Source organism: Oncorhynchus clarkii, chromosome 5 (assembly GCF_045791955.1).
Source record: "Oncorhynchus clarkii lewisi isolate Uvic-CL-2024 chromosome 5, UVic_Ocla_1.0, whole genome shotgun sequence".
NCBI classification, from domain to species: domain Eukaryota; kingdom Metazoa; phylum Chordata; class Actinopteri; order Salmoniformes; family Salmonidae; genus Oncorhynchus; species Oncorhynchus clarkii.
In genome coordinates, this window is record NC_092151.1 from 90,345,898 (window position 1) to 90,373,313 (window position 27,416).

Sequence of the window (27,416 nt, forward strand, 5' to 3'; positions counted from 1 at the left end):
TGCGTCCCTGCCCAGTCATGTGAAACCCATAGATTAGGGCCTAAGGAATTTATTTCAATTGACTGATTTCCTCATATGAACTGTAACTCACTAAAATCGTTGAAATTGTTACATGTTGCGTTTTTTGATCAGTATAGATTCTTCAAGAATCATTGGATTGAATATAATTAATTTAAAAGTCAAAAAATGTATGAATTGCAGATTGCCCCTTTTCATATTCAGAGTTGGGCCATAACATCTGCATTTTCCCTGACAACAGAAACGCTGGTGGTGGTTGCCATGGAGCTGAACCCCCTGGAGTTCCTGGACCTGTTGCCTGACGACGGGACGGTCCACTTCTTCCTGCCTCACCTGCTGGAGTGCAGCCAGAGAAACCTCATGATGTGAGGAGGAGGAGCCGTAGAATTACAACTAGTAGAACAGACATACAGTAGCTCTAAAAGCCATTGTTTTATTTCATGGTCCATCCAATATGGCAGATTAGTTGAATTTGACATTTCTGCCTAAGTAGAACAGGTTAGTGTCCATTTTAAGCATAAATTCCAAGTGGTACGCCCAGTACAGAAACTGATGCAACGGACCGCTGGTTTGAATGGAAATATCCCTTCTACTGATTCTATTTCTATGGAGGATCCTAAACCTGGAAGGCGCTGGACAATCAACCACTTAGTGTGGAGTGAGCCTCTCAAAACGCTACTACTGTAGAGCCTTATGGAAATGGTACCCATACAAAAACCACCGTTTGTAGTCCTATTAGTCAAATTAATATGAACAGAGAATTTTGCTGTGCAGAGATATGACTATTTTCTGATTTTGAATAAGGAAATCCTGAATCATTTTTAAACTTTTTCTTCTTTTTCTGACCTCAATTTTTCTATGACTGTTTAGTATTGTCACGTCGCTAGTCATGCCCTGCAGTGGTACAGTACCTCTTCTGTGTGGACTTGTGGATACCCCTGAGACCTTTTATTACTGAGTATTAGGAACTGGATGTTGAGTTATACACTGGACTACTCTTTCTGGTGTTCATTGGAAGAAGAGATAAGAAAAGGTGGTTGATTAATGTGGAAGGAAGCTTCTCTGAGAGGTATAACCTCACTATGAAACCCCGTATATAATCTATTCCCAGTGTTTGCTTTTATCAGTTTTTTCTTATTCTTGTTTTTTTTTTGGTTCACTGTGTTTAATAAACGCTCTCTAAAAACATTTTATGTTGGTTCTGCTCCTTTCACAAACACATTAGCAATATATTGAAGTGTACACCCACCGGGCCAGTTTATTATTTAAACCCATCTAGTACCGGGTCGGATTCCCCTTTGCTTCCAGAACAGCCTGAATTATTTGGGGAATTGATTCTACAAGTCGGAAATGTTCCACAGGGATGTTGGTCCATGCTGACACCATGGAATCAGGCATGTTGCTGCAGATTGGACGGAGGTACACCACCGCCTCCAGCCTGTACCGTTGACACCAGGCAGGACGGGTCCGTGGACTCATGCTGCTTATGTTAAATCCTGACTCTGCCATCAGAGATTTGTCGGACAAGGCAATGTTTTTCTACTCGTCTATTGTCCAGTTCTGGTGATCGCATGCCCACTGGAGCCGCTTCTTCTTGTTCTTAGCTGATAGGAGTGGAATCCAGTGTGGTCGTCTGCTGCAATAGCCCATCCGTGAGAAAGACCGAGATGCTGCTCTCCATACTACTGTCGTACTGCGCCGTTATTTTGTCTGTTTGGTTCGCCTTCGCGATTCTTTCCATTCTCCTTCGACCTCTCGTCCACAGGACTGCCGCTGACGGGATGTTTTTTAGTTTGTCGCGCCGTTCTCTGTAAACCTTTTAAGACACTGTCGTTCATGCCAATGGTGGACAACATCAGAAACGACATCAGGAACGACATCAGGAACGACATCAGAAACAACACCAGAAACGACACCAGAAACGACATCAGGAAGGATTTTATATTTTCTTTATTCAAAATGTATTTTAGAGCATTGACATTAGACATTGCTCATTGCTTTTTTTTATTTTATTTTATTATTTCACCTTTATTTAACCAGGTAGGCTTAAACCCTGTATTAAAGCCGTTTAGTTAGTTCATGCATTGTCAGTGGTCACTGTGCTCCTCATGTGGAATACGAGGTCAATGTGTAATTACTGAAGAGATGTACGTAGCTTTTATTCGCTGTTTGTGTTAATGCTCCGCGTTCATCCAAAAAAGCCCTTCTTTTCTGAAGACACAAAAACACAAGAGAGGTTAGTTGTATAAACATTCACAAGTGGGGAGTAACAGCTAAATTATAGAGTGTAAACACACACACACACACACACGGTAACCCACACTTCACACACAGTGAACCAAACCTACACACTCCTTACCCTTCTCAGTGACTTTGTAGACCGTTACCATGCCGGCCTTGATGTGGTCTGCCACGTGGCAGTGCAGCAGCCAGGAGCCAGGGTACTTTGGTTTCATCTTCACCGTCTGGAAGGTGCCTGGGAACAGGCCAAACACATCTGCACGGTGGGACCCTCCACTCAGCTGGGGAACACAGGACCAGAGAATGTATGTAACCATTTAGTTGATTCAGATGTATTAGTTCTAGGCTAGAAGATCAAGGGCTCAATTCAAGAGTTTTTATTTTATTTTATTTTATTTTTTTTAAATAGTGTGATTTGGAATTTAAAGGTAATTTCTGATTTGAGCCATCCTATGCAGCATTTACTGTGAATGCAGTCTCCGGCTAATACGAGAACATTTGCCTTTAAATTTCTATAAGGCTGTAGCGCAGATTGAATGCAGCCACATCCTGTGTGTTCCCAAGACAACCTTGAAGAACATTTTAGATAAAAGTGTATGCATACTTGACTGACCGCCTACATCTGGGCTTATGGTCCAAAATTCAATGTGGTCTTCAATGTGACCTCTCTGTTCTGTTTTTGTTTTTTAATAAAAGTTCTGATGATTTAGAGCTTCATACACTTAAATTGGAGGAAAGTTATGCTGCTTTGAAAGTTTCCAGGAAAGGTTTTGAGGAAATGTACACTTAATGTTTTTTTTGTGACTTTTTTTTTTTAATATGGTCAAATGGGATCTTACCTTATAGTCAAAGCTGTGCCCGTGGAAGTGGGCAGTGTGGATGTCTATCTCGTTGCCCATCCCCATCAGGTACCAGTACACCTTGTCCCCCACTTCCATGTTCAGTCCCAGCAGGTTTCCATACAGCTGCCCGTTGATGCCTACAGCAGAGACATGTCAGTGACAAAAACATCAATTTTTACCCGGGGCAGTATTTATCAAGTGTCTCAGAGTAGGAGTGCTGATCTAGGATCTGATCTATAAAAGGCAAAAACTGATCCTAGATCACTCACTTTTAAAAAAAAATGCTTTGTGAATAGGCCCTGGTCCCACTTTAAACAAACAATAGCTTTTTAATAAGGCCTAGTAATGAAGTCTTTATAAATCCCTTTTTAATAAGGCCTAGTAATGAAGTCTTTATAAATCCCTTTTTATAAGGCCTAGTAATGAAGTCTTTATAAATCCCTTTTTATAAGGCCTAGTAATGAAGTCTTTATAAATCCCTTTTTAATAAGGCCTAGTAATGAAGTCTTTATAAATCCCTTTTTATAAGGCCTTTCTTTTATAACTGGTTCAGAAATCATTAAGCAAAGGCTTTCCTATTAACGCTGGATGAAGAACACACACCCTTTCTTTCCCCAGACTCACCATGCATTTTATTGCTCTCGATGAAGTCCTCGTCCTCTTTGATGTTCCTGGTGGGGGTCTTGATGTTTGTTTTGATGTTGTCGTCCAGGTACCAGGACTCGTTCTCATCAAACACCATGAAAAGGAGAGCAAACTCTTCCACTTCCTTCTTCAGTCCAAATGATCTCGCATAGCTCCGCCTACATATCACTAAGGGACCAATTAGACCGCTGTACAGGTCCTGGGGGGTAGAGACCAAATAGTATGTAAATATGTGTTTTAACGTGTAGGTATTTATATGTACACTATATATACAAAAGTATGTGGACACCCCTTCAAATTAGTGGATTCAGCTATTTCAGCCACACCCGTTGCTGACAGGTGTATAAAATCGAGCATACAGCCATGCAATCTCCATAGACAAATATTGGCAGTTGAATGGCCTTATTGATGAGCTCAGTGACTTTCAACGTGGCACTGTCATAGGATGCCACCTTTCCAACAAGTCAGTTTGTCACATTTCTGCACTGGTATAGCTGCCCTGGCCAACTGTAAATGTTGTTATTGTGAAGTGGAAACATCTAGAACAGAACTGCCCAACCCTCTTCCTGGAGATCTACTGTCCTGTAGGTTTTCAGTCCTACCCTAATTTAGCATATCTGATTCAGCTAGTTAAGGTCTTGTTGAGCAGCTAATAAGTAGAACCAGGTGTGTTAAATTAGGGTTGGACTGAACCCACAGGACGGTAGATCTCCAGGAAGAAAGTTGGACCGAAAACCCACAGGACGGTAGATCTCCAAGAAGGGGGTTGGGCAGCCCCGGTCTAGGAGCAACAACGGCTCAGCCGCGACGTGGTAGGTCACACAAGCTCACCGAACGGGACTGCCGAGTGCTGATGCTCCTCTGTCCTCGGTTGCAATACTTATTACCAAGTTTCAAACAGCCTCTGGAAGCAACATCAGCACAAGAAATGTTCGTCGGGAGCTTCATGAAATGTCCATGGCTGAGCAGCTGCACACAAGCCTAAGATCAGCATACGCAACGCCGAGCATTGGAGGGAGTGGTGTAAATCTTGCCGTCTCTGGAGTAGTGGAAACGTTTCACCATCTGGCAGTACAAGAGATGAATCTGAGTTTGGCGGATGCCAGGAGAACGCTACCTGCCCCAATGCATAGTGTGAACTGTAAAGTTTGGTGGAGGAGGAATAGTGGTCTGGGGCTGTTTGTCATGGTTTGGGCTAGGCCCCTTAGTTCCAGTGATGGGAAATCTTAATGCTACACCATACAATGACATTCTTGACGATTCTGTGCTTTTCTATTTCAGTGTAACAATGCCCCTGTGCACAAATCGAGGTCCATACTGAAATGGTTTGTTGAGATCGGTGTGGATGAACTTGACTGGCCTGCAGAAAGCCCTGACCTCAACCCCATGAAACACCTTTTGGATGAATTGGAACGCCAGGCCTAATCGCCCAACATCAATACCCAACCTCAATAATGCTCTTGTGGCTGAATGGATCAAGTCCCCACAGCAGTGTTCCAACATCTAGTGGAAAGCCTTCCCAGAAGAGTGGAGGCTGTTATTGCAGCAAAGGAGGGAACAACTCTATATTAATGCCCATAATTTTGGAATGAGATGTTGGACGAGCAGGTGTCCACATACTTCTGGTCATGTAGTGTACAGGTGAAGTCGGAAGTTTACATAAACCTCAGTCAAATACATTTAAACTCAGTTTTTCACAATTCCTGACATTTAATCCTAGTAAAAATTCCCTGTCTTAAGTCAGTTAGGATCACCACTTTATTTTACGAATGTGAAATGTCAGAATAATAGTTGAGAAAATGGTTTATTTCAGGTTTTATTCCTTTCATCACATTCCCAGTGGGTCAGAAGTTTGCATACACTCAATTAGTATTTGGTAGCATTGCCTTTAAATAGTTTAACTTGGGTCAAACGTTTCGGGTAGCCTTCCACAAGCTTCCCACAATGAGTTGGGTGAATTTTGGCCCATTCCTCCTGACAGAGCTGGTGTAACTGAGTCAGGTTTGTAGGCCTCCTTGCTCGCACACGCTTTTTCAGTTCTGCCCACAAATTTTCTATAGGATTGAGGTCAGGGCTTGGTGATGGCCACTCCAATACCTTGACTTTGTTGTCCGTAAGCCATTTTTCCACAACTTTGGAAGTATGCTTGGGGTCATTGTCCATTTGGAAGACTCATTTGCGACCAAGCTTTAACTGATGTCTTGAGATATTGCTTTGATATATATCCACGTAATTTTCCGTCCTCATGATGCCATCTATTTTGTGAAGTGCACCAGTCCCTCCTGCAGCAAAGCACCCCCACAACATGATGCTGCCACCCCCGTGCTTCACGATTGGGATGGTGTTCCTCGGCGTCCAAGCCTCTTTTTCCTCCAAACATAACGATGGTCATTATGGCCAAACAGTTCTATTTTTGTTTCATCAGACCAGAGGACATTTCTCCAAAAAGTACGATCTTTGTCCCCATGTGCAGTTGCAAACCGTAGTCTGTCTTTTTTATGGCAGTTTTGGAGCAGTGGCTTCTTCCTTGCTGAGCGGCCTTTCAGGTTATGTCGATATAGGACTTGTTTTACTGTGGATATAGATACTTTTGTACCTGTTTCCTCCAGCATCTTCACAAGGTCCTTTGCTGTTGATCTGCGATTGATTTGCACTTTTTGCACCAAAGTACGTTCATCTCTAGGAGACAGAACGCGTCTCCTTTCTGAGCAGTATGACGGCTGCGTGGTCTCATGGTGTTTATACTTGCGTACTATTGTTTGTACTGATGAACGTGGTGCCTTCCGGTGTTTGGAAATTGCTCCCAAGGATGAACCAGACTTGTGGAGGTCTACAATTTTTTTCTGAGGTTTTGGCTGATTTCTTTTGATTTTCCCATGATGTCAAGCAAAGAGGCACTGAGTTTGAAGGTAGGCCTTGAAATACATCCACAGGTACACCTCCAATTGACTCAAATGATGTTAATTAGTCTATCAGAAGCTTCTAAAGCCATGACATAATTTTCTGGAATATGCCAAGCTGTTTAAAGGCACAGTCAAGTTAGTGTATGTAAACTTCTGACCCACTGGAATTGTGATACAGTGAATTATAACTGAAATAATCTGTCTGTAAACAATTGTTGGAAAAATGACTTGTCATGCATAAAGTAGATGTCCTAACCCACTTGCCAAAATTATAGTTTGTCAACAAGAAATTTGTGGAGTGGTTGAAACACTTAGTTTGCAGTCATTAAAACTTCAATTGTATATGTAATGTGGGGGAATGTAGACAAACGCAGAACTGGGCCTCTTTTTCTAGTTGCGATGTCAAATCAAATGTATTTGTCACATGCTTCGCAAACAACAGGTGTAGACTAACATGTCACCCAAACCGGCTGTGCGCATGCGCCATCGTGCATAGATGGATTTTGTCCCCACATACCAAACTCGATCACGACACGCAGGTTAAAATATCAAAACAAACTCTGAACCAATTATATTAATTTGGGGACAGGTCGAAAAGCATTAAAGATTTATGGCAATTTAGCTAGTTAGCTTGCACTTGCTAGCTAATTTGTCCTATTTAGCTAGCTTGCTGTTGCTAGCTAATTTGTCCTGGGATATAAACATTGAGTTGTTATTTTACCTGAAATGCACAAGGTCCTCTACTCCGCCAATTAATCCACATATAAAATGATCAACCGAATCGTTTCTAGTCATCTCTCCTCCTTCCAGGCTTTTTATTTTCTCTTGCGATTGGCAACTTTCATAAATTAGGTGCATTACTGACACTGACCTCGTTCACGTGGGTACCTGCTTCTATAAACCAATGCGGAGATGGGGGAGGCAGGACTTGCAGCGCGATCTGCATCAGAAATAGAACTGACTTCTATTTTAGCCCTTGGCAACGCAGACGCTCGTTGGCGCGCACGAGTAAAATAGATTTCTACATTTATTTTGCAACGCGAGTGGTGTAGTCAGCCTGGAACAGTGACATATTTACCTACGGATGTACGATGTCATTTAAGCATTAACGATTATCAGATGCACCGTTATTTACGAGTCAACTTTTTAAGTGTTTCCCGAACAAGCACGTAGAGATAACGTTAGTTAAATTCATCGTTAGACCGTGTCTTGATACCGAAAGAAAAACATCGCTGCTCTCGGATCAGCTTCCTCCATTCAAATTTTACCTTAACATTAGTATTATTCCACAATATTGATGACGGATTAGCACCTAGAGAGACATTATCACCTATGACTGTAAGTAGGCTATTGAGGGTTAGGTACTGTACATCATTGCACACATCATGAAACACATTGAGGCAAACAAAATAGACAGTAGCCTAGTAGCAAAATAAAACTCAATTTATTGAACTTTACCTTTATTTAAATATGATTGAAATAGCCTATATAGGCCCATGAAGCCTATCCTATGAATATTTTTATGCTGTCATCTCGGTTTTCATTTGAAGCATACTTTTTATCATTCACTTGTTTGTAACAATTGCAAATACTTTGACAACTTTCAATTTGTAGTCAACTTAGTTTTGAAGTTAATGGCGGTCACCGTCAGACCATAGACTTTAAAATCAGTAGAGGGTGATAGCGCTGACATCATCCAAAAAATTGACCAGAGCCTGTCGTTTCCAATTGGAGCAAATTAACCATAGCGCGCAGAACAAGCAAGGAGGTATGACAGAGCCAAGCACGAGCTAGTGAAACCCTATTGGTGCGTTATAGCAAGTATTTGCATATTTCTGAAGTGCGTTTGTGAAATAACTCAATTCGCCTTTGAACTCTTCTAAAAAAGAAATTTTTAATTGTTTTACTTTGGCAAAGGGTAAAGTCTACAAAACTTTGTCCACTCTGTTCATAACAGATTGTAGTTTTGGGAACAGAAAGCTGTATTGAGATCAAATGTTTAATCGATGAGAACATTTTGCTGAATGTCGGCCAAAATCCATCTCGTTCCTTCTTCTCCCTCTGCCAGCTACTGGCCTGGAAACGCCAACTGGATGCTTCGGGTTCATACATCCGGTGAAACACCTGGCTCATTGTTCTAACTCTGGTATTCCTACGGACAACTTCTGATGTTGCGTGAAGCCTGAAGTATTTGAATTTGAAGCTCGCCATATTGCTGAATAGGCTGAAGTATAATAAGCAGTAGTCTGTATTAGCGGATGCCAAGGGAACTAATTAAATACATTTTTGTGTTTCATAAGTTTTCTTCAATTTGCAAGAAGCTGAATCTTTCTCATCACGTGAAGCCCATCTATTTTATGCTGGCTTGTCAAAAAGAGTATGACATTGTTGCCGCCCGTAGCATTGAATGTAAGGCAAGCCAGAGAGCATTTGGCCTTTTCTTTCAAAAAGGTATTAAATAATGGCCAATCTGCGTTGAGCTAAACTGAGTGAGCGCCACTGTGAATGGTCCTGGCGCACCAAAAAAATAAATGTCAAGAGAAATCAGTTTGGGTTTGGCTTCACATCAAAAGCAAAACAATATTGACAGAAAATAACTGAATTGCATTTAGTTGTCGTTGTCTTCCGGTGGCTAGCTAGCTAAAAGTGGCCCATTCCTAAGTTAGTCATGGATGGAGATAGGGATTTGAACTTGGGGTTTTACTTAATTGTCTGTACTGGTCAATGATTATAACGGTGATTCTGATCCAACCATAAATTAATACATTGTTTCCCTGGCCTGAGAGGATGGAAGTTCAATATGTAGCTAGATATAGTAGGCTAATGTTAACTAGCTGGCTCATCGTTGCCCATGAAAGGCAGTTAGGCTAGCGAGCAAGCTTTTTAGCCAGGTTGCCCAGGACAACAAACACTAAAAGCGTGTATTGTATGACAGTCATAGACCATTTCATCAACATGAAAGAGAGGAGGATGGCATTGGCATTTCTCTACAAGTAGGGTGATTTAAATGTATTTTCTATGCACACACACACACACACACACACACACCAGTGGAGGCTGCTCAGGGGAGAAAGGCTCATAATAATGGCTGGAACAGAGCCAATGGAATGGCATCAAACACATAGAAACCATGTGACACATAGAAACCATGTGACACATAGAAACCATGTGTTTGATACCATTCCACTGATTCCGTTCCAGCCTCTTCCATGAGTCTGTCCTCACCAACTAAGGTGCCACCAACCTCCTGTGACACACACAGACACACACACAGAGAGAGAGAGAAATCAGAACTACTGAAAACTACATCATATTTAGCTTACGTTGATTGGACTAAATTGTTTTTGGTATCTTTTAGTTGTCACTGTATGAGACTACTCCTAGGTGATTTGATAATGTGGTTCTGGAATAGTGGAGGCAGCTCCTGTTTTCTTTGAGACCTGATGTAACTCTCCATGGTTCTAAATCAATAGTTTTAGGAAAGGTCAGAAACATTACCTTGCCTGACCATGCTGTAGATCACGTAGCTGTTTGTTACATGCATTATGCTTTGTGGACTTCACAGAACAAAGGTTAAGGTCCAGATTTGTGATGAAACAAAGGTGTGGTTGAATTTATTGCATTTAGTGCATTGGGAAAGTATTCAGACCCCTTGCATTTTTACACATTTTGTTACGTTACAGCCTTATTCTGAAATTGATTAATTCGTTTTTCCCTTAATCAATCTACACACAATAATCCATAATGACATCACAATACTCCATAATGTCATCACAATACCCCATAATGACATCACAATACCCATTAATTACAAAGCAAAAACTGTTTTTATTAGCACTTTTACAAATGTATTAAATGAAAAAATCTGAAATGTCACATTTACATAAGTGTTCAGACCCTTTACTCAGTGCTTTGTTGAAGATCCTTTAGCAGCGATTACAGACTCAAGTCTTCTTGGGTATGACGCTGCAAGCTTGGAACACCTGTATTTGGGGAGTTTCTCTCATTCTTCTCTGCATATCCTGTCAAGCTCTGTCAGGTTGGATGGGGAGCATCGCTGCACAGCTATTTTCAGGTCTCTCCAGAGATGTTAGATCGGTGTCCGAGCTCTGGCTGGGCTATTCAAGGGCATTCGGAGACATGTCCCGAAGCCACTCCTGCATTCTCTGGGCTGTGTGCTAAGGGTCGTTGTCCTGTTGGAAGGTGAACCTTCACCCCAGTCTGAGGTCCTGAATACTCTGGAGCAGGTTTTCATCAAGGATCTCTCTGTACTTTGCTCCGTTAATCTTTCCCTCGATCGTGACTAATCTCCCAGTCCCTGCCGCTGAAAAACATCCCCACAGCATGATGCTGCCACCACCATGCTTCACTGTAGGGATGGTGCCAGGTTTCCTCCAGACGTGACGCTTGGTATTCAAGCCAAAGAGTTCAATCTTGGTTTCATCAGAACAGAGAATCTTGTTTCTCATGGTCTGAGAGTCTTTAGATGCCTTTTGGATAACGCCAAGCAGGCTGTCATGTGCCTTTTACTGAGGAGTGGCTTCTCTCATTTAAGAATGATGGAGGCCACTGTGTTCTTGGGGACCTTCAATGCTACCCTTCCCCAGATCTATGCCTTGACACAAACCTGTCTCGGAGCTCTAGGGACAATTCCTTTGACCTCATGGCTTGGTTTTTGACATTCACTGTCAACTGTGGGACCTTATATAGACAGGTGTGTGCCTTTCCAAATCATGTCCAATCAATTGAATTTACCACAGGTGGACTCCAATCAAGTTGTAGAAACATTTCAAGGATGATCAATGGAAACAGGATGCACCAGAGCTCAATTTCGAGTCTCATAGAAAAGGGTCTGAATACTTATTTAAATATGTAGTTTTTTTTGCTTTTATTTTTAATACATTTACAAACATATCTAAAAACCTGTTTTCGCTTTGTCATTATGGGGTATTGTATGTAGATTGATGAGGATAAACATGAATTTAATCCATTTTATAATAAGGCTCCTGAGTAGCACAGCAGTGTAAGGCACTTCATCTCAGTTCAAGAGGCAGGCCCTGGTTCAAATCCAGGCTGTATCACCTCCGGCCGGGATTGGGAGTCCCATAGTGCAGCGCACAATTGGCCCAGCGTCGTCCGGGTTTGGCCGGGGTAGTCCGCCATTGTAAATAAGAATTTGTTCTTAACTGACTTGCCTAGTTAAATTAAGGTTACATTTTAAAAAATACGGCTGTAACGTAATGAAATGTGGAAAAAGGGAAGGGGTCTGAATATTTTCCAAAGGCACCGTATGTTGTAATATGGCTTTTTGTTTTGACATGTTTTGGCTTCCCCAGTGACTTTACCCATGAACCACTACTGATGATAATAACTGGATCCAAGATGTACGACCGTTGTTTTCAAAGTAATCTATTCACTTTCACATACACGATTCTCTATCCAGGTTGTATGCGATTTATGCGACCAACATCACATGCGCGCTAGCAGTATGTGCAGCGCGAGCAGCGACAACGTCGTCATGTCATCCAAAAACATGACATTTTGATGAATATAAAATGTTAATATCTTCCGCTGTAAGTGATTTGAAAAAAGATCGGCCTCAGCGACAGTAATTTGGATGTTTTGTGCATAAAGGTGATGACTAAATTGTCTTATTAGGAAATTTCAAGTCTTGACTTCTCTATGTGGCCTTCTATTGAAATTGTCTTTCTGGGCTGGGCATCAGTTAAACTGCAATACCAGGTCAAAACTGTAGGAGCAGTCAAAACCGTGTTTTTAGACTGGAACCCTGGCCCCTTGGGCTTAATGGCACCAAGAAATAGTTAAAGATCATAGTGACCGTGACTAGAAAGTTTTTTTGTTTGGCAGTTCTGCTAATCGTAATTACATAGGCTTTCCAGGGCAGAACAGGGCTTTTGGCAACGCTATGTTGCTATGCCGTAGCCGACCAACGGCGCTCGTGACTTCACGCTCCAGACCGGACACTGGGGGCCGAGTCAGACATCTTGATTCTATGTTTAGCGGATATCTTCTGTGACTAAAGTGACTCGGAATGGGTAAAAAAAACTTTAGCTGCTGTACGTGTGGTCTGGATCACTCGTAGATGTTTTTATGTGTAAGTCTGGGGAAACACCTTGGCTACTAAAGACAGAACCTTCTTGCAATCTAACAATGATCTCAACGCTACTAAAGGCTTTGGGAAACAAGACCCTGATCTAGAGTTTGAGTTTGTGGCTCAGTTTGTGTTATCTCATTTACCTTGTTGACGTCGACTGTGGAGTAATAAGCTCCCACACTGCATGTCTCCTGTTTGTCTGTAGGCCCAGCTGTCTTGGGGACATACCATGTGTATGTCTGGGTCTCACCTGTATGGGACAACTCTGCTTTAGGAAACTAACTCTCACTCACTACAAAGTTGTTATTATGTAGAACAGGGTCATGAAATATATATGAGTAACCATAGTAATAAAAGATCAATGACACATATAGGTTTTTGTTGCGATCCAAAGTACTTTCTGCTATTGAAACTACTACATATCACTATCACAAATCCAATGTCAATAAAACTAGCTGGTCAAATCCAATGTCTATAAAAACTAGCTGGTCAAATCCAATGTCTACATCACTAGCTGGTCAAATCCAATGTCTATAAAACTAGCTGGTCAAATCCAATGTCTATATCACTAGCTGGTCAAATCCAATGTCTATAAAAACTAGCTGGTCAAATCCAATGTCTATAAAACTATCTGGTCAAATCCAATGTCTATATCACTAGCTGGTCAAATCCAATGTCTATATCACTAGCTGGTCAAATCCAATGTCTACATCACTAGCTGGTCAAATCCAATGTCTACATCACTAGCTGGTCAAATCCAATATCTATAAAAACTAGCTGGTCAAATCCAATGTCTATATCACTAGCTGGTCAAATCCAATGTCTATAAAACTAGCTGGTCAAATCCAATGTTTATATCACTAGCTGGTCAAATCCAATGTCTAAAACACCAGCTGGTCAAATGCAATGGATTATGGGTGCTGTTTATTTTACCTGGCTTAGTTTCTTTGACTTGTGGAACGTCTGTCTTCACCCCGTGTGCGTGAATAGAGTAAGTTCTTGTGGCCATGTTCTTGAAGACTATATTGACTTTGTCACCAATGTCTGCATGGATCATAGGGCCTGGGGAACGAAACAAGAGGGGTCATCAATCAGGATTCATAACAGGTCAGTTTGATAATTAAAATAATGTCAAGTCATTGTTTGGACCGTGGAAAGTAAAGAATGGCAATTAAATTCCATATGTTATGTACATATAAGCCTACTGTACCGCCAAACCCTTTATACTACAACTTACCCAGAACCAGACCCTTCATACTACAACTTACCCAGAACCAAACCCTTTATACTACAACTTACCCAGAACCAAACCCTTTATAGTACAACTTACCCAGAACCAGACCCTTTATACTACAACTTACCCAGAACCAAACCCTTTATACTACAACTTACCCAGAACCAAACCCTTCATACTACAACTTACCCAGAACCAGACCCTTTATTCTACAACTTACCCAGAACCAAATCCTTCATACTACAACTTACCCAGAACCAAACCCTTTATTCTACAACTTACCCAGAACCAAACCCTTCATACTACAACTTACCCAGAACCACACCCTTTATACTACAACTTACCCAGAACCAAACCCTTTATTCTACAACTTACCCAGAACCAGACCCTTTCTACTACAACTTACCCAGAACCATACCCTTTATACTACAACTTACCCAGAACCAGACCCTTTATACTACAACTTACCCAGAACCAAACCCTTTATTCTACAACTTACCCAGAACCAAACCCTTTATACTACAACTTACCCAGAACCAAACCCTTTATACTACAACTTACCCAGAACCAGACCCTTTATTCTACAACTTACCCAGAACCAGACCCTTTCTACTACAACTTACCCAGAACCAGACCCTTAATACTACAACTTACCCAGAACCAAACCCTTTATTCTACAACTTACCCAGAACCAAACCCTTTATACTACAACTTACCCAGAACCAAACCCTTTATACTACAACTTACCCAGAACCAGACCCTTTATACTACCACTTACCCAGAGCCAAACCCTTTATACTACAACTTACCCAGAACCAGACCCTTTATACTACAACTTACCCAGGATCCCCAGGTGTTGCATGTCTGCTGATCTCTCCTTCTGTTTGGTGAATTTATTGTTGGTGAACTCCCTGTACACAACCTTCTTGTACATGGAGCCGATGAACTTACCCTGTTTATCAATGAAATCATTTCCTGGACTGGAGACAAAGAAAACATACTGATACTGATGTATTGTAGATCCATGTCTCAAACATGGAACACAAATGTTTCTAGGGTTATGGCTGGGGTTAGGGTTATGGCTGGGGTTAGGGTTATGGCTGGGGTTAGGGTTATGGCTGGGGTTAGGGTTATGGCTGGGGTTAGGGTTATGGCTGGGGTTAGGGTTATGGCTGGGGTTAGGGTTATGGCTGCGGTTAGGGTTATGGCTGGGGTTAGGGTTGAGCCGGGGTTAGGGTTGAGCCGGGGTTAGGGTTGAGCCGGGGTTAGGGTTGAGCCGGGGTTAAGGTTGGGCCGGGGTTAGGGTTGAGCCGGGGTTAGGGTTGGGCCGGGGTTAGGGTTGGGCCGGGGTTAGGGTTGGGCCGGGGTTAGGGTTGAGCCGGGGTTAGGGTTGAGCCGGGGTTAAGGTTGGGCCGGGGTTAGGGTTGGGCCGGGGTTAGGGTTGGGCCGGGGTTAGGGTTGGGCCGGGGTTAGGGTTGAGCCGGGGTTAGGGTTGAGCTGGGGTTAGGGTTATGGCTGGGGTTGTGGACATGAAGCTACGGTTAGATTACCTCTGTGTGAGGCCATGGTACATCTCCTGTTCCCAGGTCCGGTTGGGGGAGTAGTCCCAGTCTATCTCCATGGCAGCAATGTAGTAGGTCTTCGAGTGGAGCATGATCTCTGACTGCCTGTTGAACATACTACACTTCTGCACAGTGTAGTTGGCCCTCATACCTCCCTGGTAATGGTCCGTCGTCTTGCACACCACCTCAAACTGACCTGGAGGGGGGGTAAACAAATGCATTGTCTGTCATTATAATTCATTTTAATTGATTTGCAATTAGAACAGAAGTGAACATTTACAATTCTGTCTTTCTGTCTGCCCCTCCTTCCATCCATCTCTCCATTAGTCCATCCACCCATCTGTCCATCCCTCTATTCATCCACCCACTCATCCATCCCTCCTTCCTTCCATTCATTCCTTCATGCATCCCTCCATCCATCCATCTCTCCATTAGTCCATCCATCCCTCCTTTCTTCCATTCATTCCTTCATGCATCCTTCCATCCATAATGTGTCTTACCCATGCTGTCTGGCTCCATCATGACAGTGTGGGAGATGTGAGGGAACACGTTCATGACGTCTTTGCGTGTCTCTCTGTAGATGAACCTGTTCCCTTCAAAGTATAGGCCGTGGATATCAGCCTCCGAGCCCAGGCCAGACAGGTGCCAAGACACCTTGTCCCCCTTACACATGGTCAGCCCTGGAAGGTTCCCATACATGTAGCCATTGATCGCTGTGGGAACAGGAAATGGAAAAGTTAGTGCCCTACAGAAGACCAGTGAGAGGTTGAAACGTGTTAGGTTGTTGGTAACTGCTCTGTGTTTTGCTGTTTACTTTTTTTATCCATAGGGAAATCCAATTACAATATAGGCTTTTTGAAAGTAACTGAGAAGGAATGAGTTTAATTACAACTTTGCCAAAGATGTATATGTTTTGTAGCTGAATTAGCATCACAGTTTAACAAGTTTCCATGATAGATCAGTGTTCTAAGGCTGGGTTTACACAAGCAGCCCAATTCTGATCTATTTCCACTAATTTGGAATTTTGACCAATCAGATCAGCTATTTTACAAATAGTTGATTGAGTAAAAGACCAGAACTGGGCTGCGTGTGTAAACAAAGCCTAAAAGACTCACAGTGCATTTTGTTAGATTCCTGGAAGTCCTCGTCCTCCTTGTTGACAGTTTTGGGAGCCTTGGTAAACTGGTTAATGTTGTCATCCAGGAACCAGCTCAGGTTCTCATCAAACACTGTAGCCAGCATGTGGAACTCCTTGTTGACGTTTTTCTGAAATGGGAAATAAACGTGAAAATATTTGATGCGAGTGCTCTGTCTGTATTTGACGTTTTTCTAATGCCAAGTCAGCTGATGAACACATTACAGATGCAATATTTCAACACACTGACAATAAAGGTATTCAATCCAATTCAATTCCATTTCTTTACCTGTTTCCCTTTTTTGAGGGTCTTTTTTTTGCAGACCAGGAGGGGTCCAACAAGGCCGGAGCTGGTGTCTTTCACAGGGTCCACGGCTGAGTAGTAGAAGTATGTAATGCAGTCTGCATCGTCCGCTACTGGCCCGCCACCCTTAGGGACCACCCACTCATAGGTGTGGGTGGTGCCTGGTTTGACCAGCGCTGCCGGGGGAGGGGTTACAGTTCCTGGAGGGTAGGGGTTAGAGGTTAATAAGATAAAGATTACATGGCTTGGTGATTAGTTGAATAAACGGTCTGTTACGGCAAAAACAGAAGGACCAGGATTTGAGCTGTCCCAGAAAACATGCCCACATTGCCACCACATGGGCCCAATGCGGGCTAAAATATTGGCCCCATCTAGGCTGTCTACATTGGGCCGATGCGCCTTTGCTATTTTAATAGGAATTTATTTATAATATATTTATTACAATTGAATTCAATGCATACATTTCATAATTTTACAAGCCTTCAAGGTGTTTAAGGAACGTGTTATATTGTATCAGAAAGACAACCAAATCTATCATGCATATACACATATACACTGCATATACGCATATACACTGCATATACACTGCATATACGCATATACACTGCATATACGCATATACACTGCATATACGCATATACACTGCATATACACACATACACTGCATATACACATACATTCCTAATATTGAGTTGCACCCTCTTTTTGCCCTCAGAACAGCCTCAATTCGTCAGGTCATGGACTCTACAAGGTGTTGAAAGCGTTCCACAGGGATGCTGGCCCATGTTGTCTGGATGTACTTTGAGTGGCGGTCCATTCTTGATACACTTGGGAAACTGTTGAGCTTTTTAAACCCCACAGCGTTGCAGTTCTTGACAGACTCAAACCGTGTGTGCCTGGCACCTACTGTACTACCAGACCCGTTCAAAGGCACTTCAATATTTTGTCTTGCCCATTCACCCTCTGAATGGCACACATACACAATCCATGCCTCAATTGTCTCAAGGCTTAAAAATCTTTCTTTAACCTGTCTTCTCCACTTCATCTCCACTGATTTGAAGTGGATTTAACAAGTGACATCAATAAGGGATCATAGCTTTCACCTGGATTCACTTGGTCAGTCTGTGTCATGGAAACAGCAGATGTTCCTAATGTTTTGTACACTGTTTTTTTTTTTTTAACAAGATGTGACATACACTTATTTAAAGGGGCAATCAACAGTTGAAACAATAACAAAGTGAAACAATAGTAAATCCAAGGGATGGGGCTGGAGAAATGTGAACATTCTGAAATTCATGGACAGAGCTATGATTCAAGGACTGACCATCCATGACATCAACATTATAGTTTTAACCATGTTGTGAGGCTATACAGTGTTTGTTTATATTTACTTTGTTTACAAACAAAGGAGTAAAACAATCTTATATTTTGGGTTCTGATGGGGTGTGACAGTTGAACTAAGCTCATGAGGCATTTATAAGTTATGTTCTTGAAGAATCAATGAGAACCTACAGTAGTGTTCATTTATAAGTCCAAACATTGAGGTAGTAACTACAGATTGCCCCTTTAGGAACTTTTTAAAGACTGCATCATTGACGGTGTACAAGATCGAAAAACATTGGCCATCACACATCAGAACACAGACACACAGTAAAAAAAACGAGATTGTGAGAACTGTGTGCTAACCACACCCCAAAATATTTGAATGAGCCCCCGCCTTTAGCTGGACTTGGTGTGGGCTAGCCTCTATTGGGCTGGTGTGGGCTAACACGTGCTGCGCTTGGTCTGGGCTGGGCCTGGTGTGGGCTAGCCTGGCCTGGGCCTGTTGTGGGCTAGCCTGGCCTGGGCTTGGTGTGGGCTGGGCCTGGTGTGGGCTAGCCTGGGCTGGGCTTGGTGTGGGCTAGCCTGGGCTGGGCCTGGTGTGGGCTAGCCTGAGCTGGACTTGGTGTGGGCTAGCATGTGCTGGGCTTGGTGTGGGCTAGCATGTGCTGGGCTTGGTGTGGGCTAGCATGTGCTGGGCTTGGTGTGGGCTAGCATGTGCTGGGCTTGGTGTGGGCTAGCCCGTGCTGGGCTTGGTGTGGGCTAGCCTGTGCTGGGAAGTTGTAGGCTAGCCGTGTTGGGCTTGGATTAGGCTGGCCCATGTTGAGGTGGTGTTGGCTAGTCTGTGTGAAAGGTTGGTGTAGGCGATCCCGTGTTGGGCTGATGTGGGATTGGTGTAAGCTAGCCTGTGTTGAGCTTGTTGTGGGCTAGCCCAATATTGGGCTGCTGTGGGCTTGGTGTGGGCTAGCCCGTGCCCATCTTGCCCACCAAATAGCCACACAGGGCCAATGGGGTCATGTTTTCTGGGTATCTTTCTCTGATACTGCCCTTCTCTGTGTCAAGACTGCTCTTCTCTGTGTTACGGAGGCTCTCTGCCAGAGGGACTCTCTCTCGTCTGTTCTCATCCTCCTAGATCTGCTGCCTTTGACACCGTGAACCATCAGTGAACGTCTCAGGCTCTGCACACTCCTGGATTGCATCCTACTTGGCAGACCTCTCCTAGCAGATGATGTGGAGAGGATCTGTGTCTGCACCACGTACCTCTCATGTGTGGTATTCCCCAAGGCTCGGGTTCTAGGCCCTTTCCTATTGCCTCTATACACCAAGTAACTCGGCCCTATCATATCTTCACATGGTGAGGAATACCTTTCGTGAACTAACGCTTTACTTTTTTAGTTTTTCGTCTTACTAGCTCTGACTTTGCTGATATCTACTTTTTTGAGGAAAAATGTCCTTACTATGACTGTGATATGTGGCTGTCCAACCCAGCTACAGTATCTTAACTTCACTTACTGTAAGTCACTCTGGATAAGAGTGTCTGCTAAATGACTAACATGTAAATGTAAAATTGGGCCTACGGTCATAATAGGTTCTGTGCTTATTCTGGGCAGGTGTAAATGTGTGCACACTGCCAGCAGGACTCAGTAACTAACCAGCCACTACTGTAGCTAATGTCCTAGGTTCCACTGTCAGACCACTGAATATAGACTTTTAGACTTTACACTGTGGATGTCTAGCATCACTACCTAGCAAGAGCAAATGAAGTGACATTGTTTAGTTTTATTTGGACCGAGTTTGGTGAGAGAAAGATCCTGGTGACCAAACATAAAACATCCCTGGCCAGCTGGCCGCGTCCCCACCTCTTCCTCAGTGTGGCTGAACACCTGCAGGAACTGGATACCAGGGTTTGGGGTCAATTCTATTTCAATTCCAGTCAATTCAGAAAGTAAGGGCTCGATTCAATCCGTAGTGCTGAAGATCTGTGCTGTAGCATAATTTCCATTTAAAGGTCATTTTCGATTGAGCTGACATATGCAGCGTTTACAATGAATGCAGTCTCCGCGAACGATGGCACACTGCCTTTACATTTATATCACGCTGTAGCGCCGATCATTAGTGCTACGGATTGAATCGGGCCCGTTGAAAAGCATTAAATAAAGTTGGAACTCCAATTGACTGGCATTGAAATGAAATTGACCCTTGCTGGATACTGTAGTTCTATAACAAATAATAAAAAATAGGCATAAATGAGCGTACTTACTCGTCTCCTTCTTGAGTTCTCTGAGTTTTTTGGCAGTGTAGGATTCTGTGAAAGCATTACGAGCGTTAATTGATGGTAATGAGACATTTGTCACTGAACGGAAACTTAAAAAAAAATAATGTTAAACGGTGTTGTCTTGAAAAAAAGGGGAGTCGCACACTCTGGGAGCTCAGGTGTAAATAATTGTATAACCAACAATTAGACACAAGCTGTCTTCACAAGCTGTCTTCATCAGGGTGTTGACTTAACGTGTAAAACAGGAGTGATGATTATTAATTACAGCCTCTAACCTTCCAGTTCGTTATAGTAGAGAGTCCCTGACTGCTCGACACTGTACTGCACGCCATGTGGCTGCATGGAGAAAGGACGGCTGGCCTTGTTCTTAAACACCACCTTGATGGTGTCTTCCTCCTCGGCCCTGATCACAGGACCTGCAACACACACGGCAGCCATTCAGTCATTAATACATTTGTAGAAATATGCAATTTAGCAGTCGCTTTTATCCAAAGTAACAAAAAGTATGCATGCATAAAAAATAAATAAATAACATTTGGGTGGTCCCGGGTATCGATCACACTATCCAGGTGTTGCCATGATCTACCATGTATTATAAACTGGGTGGTTCAAGCCCTGAATGCTGATTGGCTGACAGCCGTGGTATATCAGACTGTATACCACGGATATGACAAAACATGTATTTTTACTGCTCTAATTACGTTGGTAACCAGTTTTATAATAGCAGTAAGGCACCTCGGAGGTTTGTGGTATATGGCCAATATACCACGGCTAAGGGCTGTATCCAGGCACTCCGCGTTGCGTTGTGCTGAGAACAGCCCACAGCTCTGGTATATTTGCCATATACCACAAACCTCCGGGGTGCCATTGCTTAAATCTACAGAGGACCCACTACAAGACTAAGGGGATAGTTCTCCTACTCCCGGAGCAACATAATCAACCTGTAGTATGAATGAACTACAGTGACTAGTGAAAGTCTACACATCCATTGCTACCTCTAAAAAGGGATTCAATTGGATTTACAGAGTTAGAGGCATAAATATCACCAAAAATGCTAACCACCCATGTTATTGGTGAGAGGTTAGCATGTTTTCGGGGCATGATCTTTGTGCCTCTGTAACTTTCTCTCTCATCATTATTCATGATTAATTCATGATTATCTGTAGTCAGGGAGGCATCCACATTAATGTGAAAGCGTTCAGAGACATATTCTGTTCTTATTTACAATAAAAAGTGACTCCAAAATGACACAATTCATTATTACCCAATAATTTATATATATACAATTTTTTTTTTTTGTTGTTTTTTTTTGCTTGAACCTCTAACTAAGCAAGTCAGTTAAGAACAAATTCTTATTTGCAATGATGGCCTACCAAAAGGCCTCCTGCGGGGACAGGGGCCTGGGATTAAAGAAATATTTAAAAAGCACAATATAAGCACAAAATATAGGACAAAACACACATCACAACAAGAGAGACAACATTACCTAAAGACAACAAAATAGCAAGGCAGCAACACATGACAACACAACATGGTAGCAGTACAGAACAGAGTATAAACACTCTTAGGCACAGACAACAGCACAAAGAGCAAGAAGGTAGAGACAACAATACATCATGCAAAGTAGCCACAACTGTCACTAAGAGGGTCCATGATTGAGGCTTTGAATAAAGAGATGGAGATAAAACTGTCCAGTTTGAGTGTTTGTTGCAGCTCGTTCCAGTCGCTAGCTGCAGCAAACTGAAAAGACGAGCGACTCAGGGATGTGTGTGCTTTGGGGATTTAAACAGAATGTGACTGGCAGAACGGGTGTTGTATGTGAATGATGAGGGCTGCAGTAGATATCTCAGATAGGGGGGAGTGAGGCCTAAGAGGGTTTTATAAATAAGCATCAACCAGTGGGTCTTGTGACGGGTATACAGAGATGACCAGTTTACAGAGGAGTATAGAGTGCAGTGATGTGTCCTATAAGGAGCATTGGTGGCAAATCTGATGGCCGAATGGTAAAAAACATCTAGCCGCTCAAGAGCACCGTTACCTGCCGATCTATAAACTACTTCGCCATAATCTAGCATGGGTAGGATGGTCATCTGAATCAGGGTTAGTTTGGCAGCTGCGGTGAAAGAGGAGCGATTACAATAGAGGAAACCAAGTCTAGATTTAACTTTAGCCTGCAGCTTTGATATGTGCTGAGAGAAGGACAGTGTACCATCTAGCCATACTCCCAAGTACTTGTATGAGTTGACTACCTCAAGCTCTAAACCCTCAGAGGAAGCAATAACATCTGTGGGAGGAGGGGCATTCTTCTTACCAAACCACATGACCTTTGTTTTGGAGGTGTTCAGAACAAGGTTAAGGGCAGAGAAAGCTTGTTGGACACTAAGAAAGCTTTGTTGTAGAGCATTTAACACAAACTACTGGGAGGGCACAGCATTAGGCACAACATAATCCAAAGCACAACCAAAACAAACTGCAAATGCATCCAACAAGTTTGTAGAATCACATGCTTGATGTGTATTTAGTCATTGCGTGCTAGTAATGACTAAGTAATGACACCTGCAAATGGGGGAGACATAACGTGCTTTAATTTCTATAGAGCAAAAAAATATATTGAAGAAAATACTCTGAAGTTAAAGGAGTGTCCATTGTTTTCGTCAAAATTGTTCAAGCTCAGGGCCTCCCGGGTGGCGCAGTGGTCTAAGGCACTGCATTGCTAGCTGTGCCACCAGAGACCCCAGCCCTGCCGCAGCCGGCCGTGACCGGGAGGTCCGTGGGGCGACGCACAGGACACACAGGACTGACTTAAATCTGCTTGAAAATTACAGACAAAATATTAATATTTCTGTCCATCAATAATATACCAATAATTGATTGGACTAAATTGTTTTTGGTATCTTTAAGTTTGTTTTCAGTGTACTAAACTAAACTTTGTTGATTTGATGATGTTTAAGTTGAAATGGTGCTGAAATAGTGGAGTCAGGGCTCCTGTTGTCTTTGTGCTGACTTGTAACTCTGAGGTTGTAAATCAGTAGTTGTTCAGTAAACTGTTGAAAATATTAACTTGCGTGACCACGCTGCAGGTCATATAACTGTTTGTTACATGCAATATTTGCTTTGTGGACTTCACCACAGATGTTGCTCTCCGGGTTTTGTGATGAAACAAAAGTATGTGTAGTTGAATTGATTCTGCCACTGTGTGACTGTTGTCTTTTTGTTGTCACGGCCTTATTGTATATCATGGTGGCGTGTGAATGAATGGGTTGTAGAGCAAACACCGCAAATATCACAACAGATTTAATATGGAATTTTTACTGGCTTGGCTTGGCTTCCTCAGTGATTTTACCCACGCACCGCTATGGCTGATTTACACCTTTTGGAAAGCCCTTCTGGTGTGTCCCTGGGCTTTGCTCCTTTCATATTTCTTCTGATCCTGACAAACTCCCAAGTCCTTGCAAATGACAAGCATACCCATAACATGATGCTGCCACCCTAATACTTGAAAATACAAAGAGTTTCACACTGTGTTGTATTGGATTTGACCCAAACCTGTCGTTAATGTCTTTGCCATGTTATCTTGCAGTACTTCTTAACGGCCTTGTTGCACACAGAATGGATGATTTGGAGTGGAATTTTTAACACAGGCTTGCGGCATTTATCATGTTATGGGTATGCTTGTCACCAGCAGGGGAGTTTGTTAGGATAAAAATAAATATGAAAGGAGCAAAGCCCAGGTAAGTAGTTAAAATCCGCCTCAGTCTTTTGATTTTGAAAAAAATCAATGAATATATATGTTTCCCTAAGAGTTTTTCTAACATTATTCAAAATGATTCACAGCCGTAATGGCTGTCAACAGTGCATCCACCAAGTATTAACTCAGGGGTGTGGAGACATCAAATAAAATATTATTTGTCACATGCTTGGTAAACAACGGGTGTGGACTAACAGTGAAATGCTTCCTTACATGCCCTTTCCCAACAATACAGAGAGAAAGAAAATAGAAAAAGAAAAGTAATAATTCGTAATAATAAATACACAATGGCTCTATTACATGGGGTGTCAGTACAGAGTCGAAGTGCAGGGGTACGAGGTGATACATATAACTAGGAGTAATACTGGATGTACATATAACTAGGAGTAATACTGTATGTACATATATAACTAGGAGTAATACTGTATGTACATATAACTAGGAGTAATACTGTATGTACATATAACTAGGAGTAATACTGTATGTACATATAACTAGGAGTAATACTGTATGCACATATAACTAGGAGTAATACTGTATGCACATATAACTAGGAGTAATACTGTATGCACATATAACTAGGAGTAATACTGTATGCACATATAACTAGGAGTAATACTGTATGCACATATAACTAGGAGTAATACTGTATGCACATATAACTAGGAGTAATACTGTATGCACATATAACTAGGAGTAATACTGTATGCACATATAACTAGGAGTAATACTGTATGCACATATAACTAGGAGTAATACTGTATGCACATATAACTAGGAGTAATACTGTATGCACATATAACTAGGAGTAATACTGTATGCACATATAACTAGGAGTATAATGACAGATGATAAACAGTAGCAGCAGCAGATGTGATGAGTTTTAAAAAAGTTAGTGCAAAAACGGTCAATGCAGATCGTCTGGTTAGCTATTTAACTAACTATTTAGCAGGCTTATGGCTTGGGGTTTGAAGCTGTTCAGGGTCCTGTTGGTCCTGCATTGGTACCACTTGCCGTGCGGTTGCAGAGAGAACAGACTACGACTTGGGTGGCAGGAGTATTTGACCATTTTTAGGGCCTTCCTCTGACACCGCCTGGTATATAGATCCTGGATGGCAGGGAGCTCTGCCCCAGTGATGTACTGGGCCGTACGCACTACCCTCTGTAGCGCCTTGCCAAGTAGCCACCATACCAGGCGGTGATGCAGCCAGTCAAGATGCTCTCAATGGTGCAGCTGTATAACTTTTTGAGGATCTGAGGACCCATTCTCAATCTTTTCAGCGTCCTGAGGGGAAAGAGGCATTGCCGTGCCTTCTTCACGACTGTGTTGGTGTGTGTCAACCATGATAGATCCTTAGTGATTTCAACACTGAGGAACTTGAAGCTCTCGACCCGCTCCACTAGAACCCGTCGATTTGAATGATCAATCAATCAATACATCCTATTTTGTTTTTTTATTCATTTGGACAGTTTTATATCATTTTTCTTTCACTTTGTAAATGTGGAGTAGGTTGTGTAGATCGATAGGAATTTTTAAAAATGTAATCCCTTTTTAGATTTAATTTCAAGGCAGCATAATGTGAAGACAGTGCAAGGGGTGTGTAGTACATTACCCAGAATCCCTAGGTGCAACTCCTCAGGTGTTCTCTCCTTTTGCACGGTGAAGGTGTTGTCTGTGTACTCCTTGTACTGGACCTTCTTATATTTCCCGCCAATACGATCGTTACCCCTCTGGAAAAACGTCTCTGAATCACTGAGGACATTCAGGAGGGACAAAGAACATGGTACCAGTCAGATCAGCACCAATACAAGACCAGAAAACAAAACCTTCTGTCCGTTTCTATATTTTTTGGGGACCAGGTTTAAATTGGTAATGGGCAATAGTTACGCACTCAAAAATCCCTTTTCAACTCAAACCAAATGCGCCCGAACCACAGACGACAGTGGTGTTACTGACCCGTCTGTGTTCAGAGGTTTCCCTGTGCCGTGGTTGACCTGTGAGGGGGCATAGTCCCACAGCACCTCCTCGGCAGCGATGAAGTACTCCCTCACCTCCCCGTTGGGCCGCGGCTTGTGGACGGCGGGGAAACACTTCTTGACCTCGAAGAGGGCCTGCATGCCCGCTGAGGTGGAGGAAAATCAGAGGAAGACAATCACTTTATCCTATTGGACACAGACGTCAGTTTAACATCTAGTTTTTGATTTACATTTGACTGAATTGTCAACGAACGTGAAATCAACCAAAAATGTCACCATGTCATTGGATTTCGGTTCAGAGTTGGGCGAAGAAAGGATATTCCTTTACACTGAGGAACGTTTTGCAAATCCAATCCGTTTTCCTCGTTGATTCAACGTCATTGCATTGCATTGAATTGTTTGTTTGAAGTCATGTGGAAACGGCGTTGATTCAACCGGTTTGTGTCCAGCGGGATGTTACATTAACTCGGACTCTGGCAAATAAAATGTTCACTCTGTGGCATGTCTTGTAACTTGTTGGGGAGTTGTTGTACTACCCTCTGATTGGCTGTCTATCTGGGCCCTAAGAATCTCGGAGTAGGTGATTCATTTTAACCTTCTAGATCTTTATTATTAATAGCATATGGCAAGGGAACACCTGGTCCTACAATGGATCAGAAGCCTATTCTCTGAGATGCTTATTGGATACAGTCCCTGGCTTGTGAAATACATACATACCCATTAGGTGGTCGTTGACCTGGCAGCTCAGCAGCCAGTGACCAGGGTTGTCAGCGGTCATCTCCACATTGGTGAATGTGGCTGGGAACAAGCTGACCGCGTCAGTGTGGTGACCAAGGTTGGTCAGGATCTGGCCATGAAAGAACACTGAATGGATGTCCACCTCATTGCCCATGCCAATCAGGTGCCAGTGGATCTTGTTTCCGACACACATGCTCAGGTCAGGCAGGTTGCCGTAGACAAAGCCATTGATCGCTGCAAAACAGTGGACACACTGTGTTAGTGGCCTATGATCTCATAGGCTTTGTGCGTTGTTTAGCGTTTGTGTGTGTGTGTGTGTGTGTGTGTGTGTGTGTAAGTGTTATTTACGTTAATAATCT

General features: G+C 42.7%; 2 protein-coding genes across 5 annotated transcripts in view; one reads left to right on the forward strand and one right to left on the reverse strand.

Annotated features, from left to right (window-relative positions):
* Positions 1-1,204, forward strand: part of LOC139409544 (HPS3 biogenesis of lysosomal organelles complex 2 subunit 1) — a 37,537-nt gene extending 36,333 nt beyond the window's left edge. For all 4 annotated transcript variants that reach the window (XM_071154852.1, XM_071154851.1, XM_071154848.1 and 1 more), the window contains one exon: positions 260-1,204. In XM_071154852.1, the coding sequence (XP_071010953.1) occupies positions 260-387 (128 nt within the window). In that variant the 3' untranslated portion in view covers positions 388-1,204. The remainder of the gene's footprint in view (positions 1-259) is intronic.
* A 747-nt stretch (positions 1,205-1,951) lies between these two features.
* The window catches only part of LOC139409545 (ceruloplasmin), a 31,583-nt gene continuing 6,118 nt past the window's right edge, over positions 1,952-27,416 (reverse strand). Inside the window, exons 5-20 of the mRNA XM_071154854.1 lie at positions 27,037-27,291; positions 26,300-26,465; positions 25,956-26,095; positions 20,870-21,010; positions 20,580-20,624; positions 16,985-17,199; positions 16,676-16,826; positions 16,061-16,273; positions 15,549-15,756; positions 14,839-14,978; positions 13,698-13,826; positions 12,908-13,014; positions 3,726-3,945; positions 3,099-3,238; positions 2,378-2,540; positions 1,952-2,229 (exon numbers count right to left, since the gene is read on the reverse strand). Of these exons, the coding sequence (XP_071010955.1) occupies positions 2,207-2,229; positions 2,378-2,540; positions 3,099-3,238; positions 3,726-3,945; positions 12,908-13,014; positions 13,698-13,826; positions 14,839-14,978; positions 15,549-15,756; positions 16,061-16,273; positions 16,676-16,826; positions 16,985-17,199; positions 20,580-20,624; positions 20,870-21,010; positions 25,956-26,095; positions 26,300-26,465; positions 27,037-27,291 (2,456 nt within the window). The 3' untranslated portion in view covers positions 1,952-2,206. The remainder of the gene's footprint in view (positions 2,230-2,377; positions 2,541-3,098; positions 3,239-3,725; positions 3,946-12,907; positions 13,015-13,697; positions 13,827-14,838; positions 14,979-15,548; positions 15,757-16,060; positions 16,274-16,675; positions 16,827-16,984; positions 17,200-20,579; positions 20,625-20,869; positions 21,011-25,955; positions 26,096-26,299; positions 26,466-27,036; positions 27,292-27,416) is intronic.